The 9,378-nt window shown below is 39.8% G+C and overlaps 2 protein-coding genes across 2 annotated transcripts in view; both read right to left on the minus strand.

The window, feature by feature from the left end:
* cers1 (ceramide synthase 1) overlaps positions 1 to 2,318 on the minus strand; it is a 33,650-nt gene extending 31,332 nt beyond the window's left edge. The window contains exon 1 of the mRNA XM_077583428.1: positions 1,161 to 2,318. Within this exon, the coding sequence (XP_077439554.1) occupies positions 1,161 to 1,394 (234 nt within the window). The 5' untranslated portion in view covers positions 1,395 to 2,318. The remainder of the gene's footprint in view (positions 1 to 1,160) is intronic.
* An 89-nt stretch (positions 2,319 to 2,407) lies between these two features.
* cope (COPI coat complex subunit epsilon) lies at positions 2,408 to 7,814 on the minus strand. Its single transcript, XM_077583430.1, has 10 exons — positions 7,669 to 7,814; positions 7,421 to 7,483; positions 7,227 to 7,327; positions 6,832 to 6,984; positions 6,587 to 6,640; positions 6,267 to 6,348; positions 5,981 to 6,136; positions 4,399 to 4,467; positions 3,857 to 3,931; positions 2,408 to 3,253 (listed from the first exon to the last, which is right to left on the minus strand). The coding sequence occupies exons 1-10, from the start codon at positions 7,768 to 7,770 to the stop codon at positions 3,200 to 3,202; spliced, it is 909 nt and encodes a 302-aa protein (XP_077439556.1). The 5' UTR covers positions 7,771 to 7,814; the 3' UTR covers positions 2,408 to 3,199.
* Between the last annotated feature and the right edge of the window lie 1,564 nt (positions 7,815 to 9,378).

The raw sequence follows: 9,378 nt of genomic DNA on the forward strand, positions 1-9,378 counted from the left end.
TGAATGCTTCAGTCAAAAGTAAAATTCAGGACAAGACTCAAGATGATGACACACAAATGAAAGTTATCCCACTTGATGTCTCAGTAACATATAATCATATCAGAAACATGCTAGCCTATGCAAGTAATAGGTCATCTATTGATCAATTTCATGTCAAGGGTGAAACAGTACATTTAAAACCCAACACTTATAACAAGAATTAACACATTAATTACTGTATACCGTCACCAAACCACAGGATCCATATTATACAAGTGAGAGGAATTAACTTTAACGGGAGCAGATAAATCAAGTAATGGACACTTCATTAGGTACACCTACAAAATGTATAAATCCATTTTCTATAGTGCTTGTTCTCATTAGGGTTGTGGTGGGTGAGCTGAAGCCCAAGCAATGGTCGCCATCGCAGTGGACATACAGACTAAAAATAATAATAATTAAAAAAAAAAAAAAGATATTCACAGGGGGCAATTTCATCTTCAATAAGCCCAACTTGCTTGTTTTATTTATTTACTATAAAGCTAGTATACACAAACACGGTGACAACAAGGAAACTTGACACAGGAAGGCCTGAGCCGAGATATGAACCCAAAACCTCACAACTGCAAGGCGGATGCTTTACACTAGGGCAAATGTACTGCACTCTACTCAGTTTAACGGAATTCAATATCTTAGCATTCAAAATTGTGCCTTATTTGTAGCTTGCACTGCATCGCTATTGTGTTTCGCATTGAATTTATCCAGCTATATCCCTTTTACTCAGATGGCAGAGCCGAAATTCAAACCCCAAAAGCCAAACGTCAGAACTGTGTAAATCACTATGCCACTGTACCTCCCTCTTGTGAGGTAAATATGAATTAAAATATGCTGCTATAAATTACCTTAAAGAGTTTGTATTACATCTTATTGGTTAGTGCGAGTGTACCTAATAAAATGTCCAACGAGTTTAGTATACATTTGTAATGTGCAAGGCCTGCTTTTGAGGTTTGACGTGCACACTTCCTCCAGACACGAGTTTGTCACAATTGTGCAAAGCACATCCTTTTTCAAGCTCAACACTTGTTCTCCCCACTGCTCACACCTGTTGTGTCTATATAGTGCCTTTGGGGACCAATTAACGCCACAAATATGGATGTTACGGAATGATGAGTCTCACCCACCTTGAACAGACTTTCTGTCAGCCCCCGCCTGATTTGTGTCCACAAAAAGGCGCAAAAGAAGAACAGGGCAATCTCGGTCCAGGTTATGTGCGCGTGATCCAGGAGAGTCCGTGTTGTGAGCTCCACGCCGCACTGGCTACAATCTCTCCACGCTTTCAGTATGACGCTGGAAGCTTGGCTGATGAGCTCCAAGTACCCCGGCATGGGCTGCACATCCTCGGTTTGAGCGCCCATCGTACGCAGCGCTTCGGAGAACGGGGGGTGGGGGGGAACGGTAGCAAAAAAATAAATAAATTAAATAAAAAAAAAGCGGTGGGGAATGGGGGTGAAATAGTCCGAATGCGGGATGCAAAGATCCCTCTAGAGTCCAGGCCGTGTGGCTAATCCACTAACAAGCTTGCTAGCTGACTTAAAATAAAAAAGAAAAGCTTGATCTGACACCCCGCTGTCTCGGTCGGGTTATTCTTTGTTGTCCATATTTTTTTACGGCATGGGCCCGCTCATTCTTCGTCCGGGATGATTTCTTATTTTCTTGTCTCCGCAGACACACCAGCGATAATCATAGCAAAAATGTGACCACGTAAAAGGCAATTAACGGGAGCCATGGACCACGGAGCGCAGGTTTCCTCTCACCATCATCATCATCGTCATCATCATCATTCCGCTGCGCACGCGGGCAGTTTACCGGCAGGAGCGCGGCTCGTTGCTGGTTAGCTATCGAGCTAACGTCAAATCAGTCCAGAGGGAAAAAAAGACGGGCATTGGCGGTGGCTCCCGAGCCAGCCGAGTCGCTAAACGAAAGGCTCCCGAACGCGAAATAAATTACAAACAGGGTCCATAAAGCGCAGCGTTGTGGCGGACAAGACAGCACGCGACTATTGTGCTGTTACGCCGCAGCTACGTAACGTCGCATCCCTAGACCGTTACTCCACTTATATAACGGATCTTCCGAGTTGAAAAGAAAACAGCACGGGAGGGAGATGCCCAGCTTAACAGTCGATTTTACACGCCAAGTGTCCACCGCTCAAGTGAGACGCTGGGAAGGCGACAGCCACGTTTATGCAAAAAAAAAGGAGGGAATAAAAACCCAGGGGGAGGCTGAGGCTCGTGACGTAACAGGGACCGCTATCGGCACGCTGTCCAAACCGCAACATGTCCTCTCGTGTAAGTGAAAAAAATAAGGAAGCCAAGTGCAGTCTTACATGTTTGTTTAACCCCACCCACCCGACAAAAACAACACACCCAAGTACTTATTGAGCTTTATTTAAACTACAAAGGAATGTTACATCAAACAGATTTTAATTACAAACATGAGAGAAGTTTGATGGTTTACACGAGTGACCTTAATATGCACACTTGACACCCAAAAATGATGCCTTTTTTTTTGCATGTCAGTTTTGAGTCTATGGTTTTAACAATGACGTGGTTTGAAGTAGTGTGAACAGATCTGTTATCAGTATTTTTGTAACTGTTGTGTAGATACATCAGATAACTCAACCAAATTAGATACAGATCTCATTATGATGCAAGCGCACTTCAACAATCAGGAAATCAAAAGTGATGCGACATTTACTACAATTAATTTGTCTTTCTCTCATCTGTGTATGTTAGCAATGTGTAGTAACAGGCAGGGGAAAAAATCAATTGTGCTCCTACTAGATGGCAATTATTTTTTTGTTTCATAATGACTGTTGAGTGATCTTTTTCTAATGTAAAATATGTGCCTTGGGACAATGAAGGTTGGAAAACACTGTCCTATTGTCCAATTTGCATCAGTGATGTGGAGGGCTCAAATTGTTCACTGTCTCCACCACGACAACCACTATAATAAACATTGTTATATTAAAACCTCTGACAGTGGCCATTTCTATTTTTGGAAGAATTTCTAACGTGTAGGATGACCAGTAAGTGTAAAGGACTTCCATCCGTCTGGTGGTATAGATTTCAATTCAGCACTTTTTCTTTGTATAAAACATCAAAATAAATCCAGGTATGCACATTAAAGACAGGAAGAAAGTAGAAGGTTAACTTGAAGGCCATCACGCAGTGGCGGTGGGAGCGTACTGCATCGCTAGTCTGTCAAACTCATTCTCCTGCAGATGGGGAAAAAACAACAGAAAAAAAGAACATTAAGCAACAGCTGTGCATAGCATGATTTGTTTGGTAATGTGTGGGTAATCCAGTGTTTATGTACATCTGGTCCATTGTGCAATTATATGTGTGACAAAGGCCAAAGACTGAGAGTAACTTTTGGCAGGGCTCCCAGAACGAACGTCTGCAGCACTTCCACCAAAACAACGGGCCGGGTTAAGTAAGGTAAACACATAAATGACAATCGGGTCAAATTCGAACATTCCTCCCTCCCTTTCCTAACTGCCAACTACTAGTTAATAGATGAGCTAACAGTTAGCCTAACTACTAGCCTTCTTTTTCTACTCTTTGTATTTTCCATCAGTGTGGATGCCCTGGGGCACTATGCTGCCTCTAAGGTCAATCTTAGTACTGCATCTGTGGGGTTTGTCACATTTTAAAATTTAATTCAGATGTCACCCTCGCCCCATTTTTAGCAATGCGAGTGTTGTTCTGTTAATCCAAGGAAGCAATGATATACGAACATACAAGCAAGCAAGCAAGTAATTAAACCAATGAGTCATGTCAAGATAATGATGAGCACTGCAAATGCGAAAGTAGGTCACCTTGGAAAAATAGTCTTTCAGGAATGGATGTGCCCGATGTGCATCTTTCAGTTGAGAGAGGTACCGATTGGTCACCTGTGGACAAATTGGATAAAGTGGAACAAAAATGACTGAGGTTTGAGCTGTAGAAAACAAGCTTATTTCCCAAAAAATGTTTAGGTTACCTCATTATGCACATTTCAATAGAACCAATCAAAGCACAACAGAATTTTTGATACACCTCTTCCACTGGCCCTCAAACGATTGCGCAAATGTACTTAATAATGTGTGCAGTAAATGTTGCACAAAGCTTTAACCTTGTAATAGATGCAATCAGTAGTTATCTCTATGTAGTGATGGCTCAGAGTCAATGGTCAGCGTTACTATCGAATCTTTATCTCATGAACGTTTGTAAGAGTGCAAAGCACGGACGACGCAGCACTAAACACCAAGATATGATTAGATGACACCTTTCATGGTAGGAAGAAATTGCAATAATGAAGCTGCATGGCTATATATAAAAAAACAGTGCCTGGCTCATAGCTTAAGGTCCAAAGTCTAACCTCAGGGGCTTTTCCAAGGTGCTGAGTCAGCACTACCAGGTTGATCAACGTCTCAGGGTGGCTGCTGTCCTGTAAATGAGGATTAACACAGAAAAAAAAGCCACATTGTGAGATTTGTATTCCACCAGCAAACTGATTGCACTGCATTTTGGCCTGTTTTAGTACAACATAACATTGCAAAAGGTTAACCACCGAGGTAATAACTTTACCACCGCTGGCATCAGCCAATCATGGCATCATATACCTCGAGTGTAATTTATTTCCATATAGCCTAGTTAATACGACAGCCCATTAACAAAGGTCTTATCTTGGGTTTACAATCAAAGTTAACCTGTCGTGAAATGTCAACCACAAACGTGCATCCTCGACTATGTCCATTACCCAACCTGCCCATCTATTGGAATTAATGACAAACACTTTGGCGCCCTCTGCTGATCAGATGGATACATAGTTTTTTGTTTTTTTTAATACAATAAAGCATGGCTGGGGAACCTAATTTAAGTCCTCTGAGGGGCATATTCAATACAATATGGAAAAAAAAATCTTCAATTATTAATGAGCATCTGTTGAGCTTTTGGCCTCTTAACAGTTCCTTCATTTAAAAGGGGACAAATCCTTGAAACTTTAATTTTTATTGTTTGTATGCAATGGTTAGTTGTCAGAAGTGCATCAACCATGAAATTAAACAACCAAATAAACATTTTGTTATTTGCCTATTTTGATCATTTTTTTGGGACTTCCAGCCTACTGCTACAAAAGACAATACAAGTACAGTTGGAGGATAAGGAATGGGCAGGTGTGTAACTGACGCCAATTAAAATTGGGGATATATATATATGTGTGTATATATGTATGTATATATATTTAGAAAAAAAAACAAGAAAAAAAAAGAGAAAAAAAAACATTTTTATTAATTTTTTTTAATGTATTTGTTTTTTAAAAAAAGGAGAGCAATGATGATGAAAAAAAAAAATAAAATTGGGGATGGGGATTTTTTTTTTTTTAACCAACCTAAAATTTCGTTTGATAAAGGGGACAATAAAAAAATAAATAAATAAATAATCAGTGGGTATACAAATTCATTGGAGCCGACACACTAGTATGAGGGGGGCATAGACTGTAAAATGGCATAATTAGCCAGTGGTGGCTTTTCTCCAATAGATCTGCCGTCCACTGCTTTACTTAGAAAACAAATTGCTAAATGGGTCGGAAAAGTTGCTAAATATGGCTGCTCTGAGTAGTGTACACACAAGCCTGGCGCCTGGTCATCGTGGTAATTGAAGTGGTACTGTCATCTTCATTTGCATCAGACAGAACCACCCACCAAAATGGCGTGATTTTACAATTAATTATTAAATGTGCTGTAGTGTGTATTTGGAGTTAAAATGTCAGAGAGACCTTTCATTAAGACACCAGGGAAGCATTTTAAATTGTGAAAAAGATTAATATGGGGGAAAAAAATGAACAAAATGCTACCTCGGTTCAAACGTACATATTGTCAGAACGTGATGTTTATCGGAATAATTTGTCTCAGTGAGGACGTATGAGCAAGAAACTCGTCCAACCAACATTTCCATCTAACCTTGTCGAGCGCCTCCTGTAGCACTCCCTCGGCCTCCTCCCACTTGTTCTGAGCCATGTAGCAAGCTGCCTGCCCGTTGAGAAGGAGCAGCGTCGAGGAGTACTTGTCAGACATCTCCTGGAAAATGTAGTAGGCGTCTTGCAGCTTGTCTCCACCCTGGGACCACACGCAGAGGGTGATCAACGGTGTGCAAGGAAAAGTGTGGAAGCATTCAGCAGATGAAAAACCTAAAAGGTCAGTGAAAATCTTGTCAGTTAAACTGCGCATTTGGCACTGATGTGCTCACCACCGCCAAATTAACCCAAGCAGTGGCTAGCTGGGTTAGCGTAGCATCCTCATCTTGCTCCTGCATCTTCTTCAGCTCCTTCCTGCCAGGAAATATAGTTGTTATTATTAGAGGTGAGGTGTACCAGACAGTTTAGAGCTCAACATTAAAAGTTCTACTGGATATAGTAGGCTGATAAAAAAAAATTGGGTTGAATCAATGATAGTTAATTTCCATCACGGGATGCATTTTAAAAGCGCGTGAATTGCTTTGCAGGATTATCTATAAAGCAAATCTGACATTTACTTGCAAACAGCTCTCTCAATTTGATCGCTTCTTACCTCGCAAGGTCAACACGATCCAGACTCAGGAGCACCTGAATTGTCATGGCCATGCTAAAACATAAACAAGTTATATTAAGTCAGTTTGATATTTTTAGGTCAAACTTGCAACATGAAAACAGAAATTAGGATATTGTTATTATTTTCATGTATATTGTATTATTCGACTGTATCAAATACTTGTCAGTGAAACTATATCTTGCAAAGAGCAAGAATCAAGTAAAAACTTTTTTAGCCCTGCTTACCACTCCAGGCTTTCTCCTTGATGCAGAGTCCTGAGAGCAGCATCAGTGTTTTGCGCTTGGTAGTAGATGGAAGCGGCCATGAGGAGGAACGTGGTGTTTGCAGCATCCACACTCTTCGCCATTTTCTTATCAAGATCTTCCACAATCGCATCCCTACAACAGCGGTTAACTGCAGTTAATTTTTCTACATATACTGTCGTTCAATCACTAAATTAACACGGCATCTGTCAGCGCATCCTCTCTCTGACCTGTGAATTTTCTTAACATACATGTTACACTTTTTGCAGAGAAAAATTCAGTTCGATTGAAAGTGCGTAGACCAATAATACCATTTCATTATTTCACACTCCTAGCATTTAACCCCCATAGTGGAACACTTTTGCCATATTGTTTACCGTTTGCTTTCACTCGACAGATACTCTGCAAACATCCTGACAGCTTGAAGCTCAGGCGCAGAGTTGGCCTTAATGTCATCCATGACGACTGCATACTTTCGCTATAATAACACACAACATGAAAGGTACAATACGACCAAGTGTTTTGATCGACTTATGGATCTCGACTGTCACACGACAAATGCGCAGCTCACCTGGGCAAGGTATGCTCTGTACAAGAACGTGTCCCTCTCAGTCTCCTTTTCTGGTGTAGAATTCTTTCGAAGAACCAAAACAAAAGCACTTATTATGTTTACTTTTTAGTTCGATGAAAGAACTGAGTCCGTTCACAGTTAGCATTTTATTGGGTAACGGTGGGTTCAATGGTGTTGGCTACAGAGAATTCCTAAGGAGCAAACGGTCTTACATTAAGATGTTAAACCCAGCACAAAACGAGACCTACCTTCAGCTTCTGCGCTTCGTTGATACATTGTTGATAACTGCCTATGTAAAAGGCATTTTTCACATCGAACAGCTCGTCAACATCAGACTGCTGCGCCGCCATGTTGAAAACAACGGTGCTTCCTGACACGTAGCATAAGTACGTCACTTCCCGTTTGTGAATGGCGCATTGTGGTGAATTGAGTTCGAAGAATTAAAATGTCGTATCGGGACTATTAAAGTTCACGATTTTCAGTTTCAATTACAGTGGCCAAATAATAATAATAATAATAATAATAATAATAATAAAAATGACTATACCAACAAAAATGGTTTCTAATGTATTGCTGAACTTTTTTTTCTTCAATTATGTGACCAACCAGTAGAGGGCGGGCCAATTCAATTTTAACACCTTTGTCAAAATACGCTATGACAAGGTGACAAACTTAGTTGAGATTTTGATTGACTGATTTACTAAAAAGTAATACCTTCTACAGTATTTGTATTATTATTACTACTATTCTATTATTATAATAATAATTATTATTATTTGTTGTTATTGTTTTTAACGTTGCAAGTTTTACTGTTTTCCACTTTTTGTATGCCTGTTTTTTATTTATACGCAGCACTTTGTTACAGCTATGGCTGTTGTTGTTGTTGTTGTTTTTAAAGTGCTCCATAAATAAAGTTGAGTTAAGTTATAAGGCAGTGAAATGAAAGAATGTGAACCAATGAAGATTAATGACAATGGCCCATCAGATTCGGAGAAACAAGCTATTCCCCATCCATCCCCTCCCCTCTGAACTCAACGCAACTTTATTTATAGAGCACTTTAAAAACAACCATAGCAAAAATAACCGTAACCCTATTTAAAAGAATTGTTTGATGTCAGTACCGAGAATAATTTGTGGCAAATATGTTTTGTCTTTTGCCAAACCTAAAAACCACCAGTGTAAGCCTTTCAAAAGGCATGACATGGTTAACTTATTGTGCATGTTTTTATTCGTCAGTTGACAATGCCAGCAAAGTTGTGGGAACATGTTGTTGTGATGACATAAAATTTTGAGCCAACGTCTGTTTTGTGTTGTTGTTTTTTTTACCTCTCACCATGCAAGTAAATAAAAGAGAGAAACGGTTTTGTGCATACAATTTTTTTTTAATGTTGTTGTGCACAGTTAACATAATAGGTCATGTCCACTTTATAATTGACATTTTTTAATTTGTACTTAGGTACATGTCAGAGTCTGTACCTTTTAACTTTTACATAATTAAAGGAGTTGAAGCTGTAGTACTGAGTACTTTGCCACCTCTGATTACAGGGACACACGATGTAGAGGATGAGACATGCTAGTTAGTGTATGGTGATGAGTGACATTTAAATGTGGCTCAGAGCGATGACACTGATGGAGCGTGGATAAGAGGGACCATGTCAGAGTTGACAGCAATTAATCAAAGTGGATACCTGTAGCATGTCAACATAAGCCTCACCCCATCGCATTTTTTCGTTCATTTATTTTCTGCCTTTTTAGTAGTGATGCAAGAAAGGTTGTACATCCTTAAACAAATATTTTTTGAAAGAACCTTGCACCAACGTAAACCAGCTGGTCTTCTAGATCACGGGTTACTCGCAAATACATGTATCAATAGTGGTGTAATGGTACGCCAAAAATCACAATTTGGTACTTACCTTAGTTTCAATCTTATGGTTTGGTTCCCATCTGGCACAGTAAGC

This window comes from Vanacampus margaritifer, chromosome 13 (assembly GCF_051991255.1).
Source record: "Vanacampus margaritifer isolate UIUO_Vmar chromosome 13, RoL_Vmar_1.0, whole genome shotgun sequence".
In the NCBI taxonomy this organism is placed as follows: Eukaryota; Metazoa; Chordata; class Actinopteri; order Syngnathiformes; family Syngnathidae; genus Vanacampus; species Vanacampus margaritifer.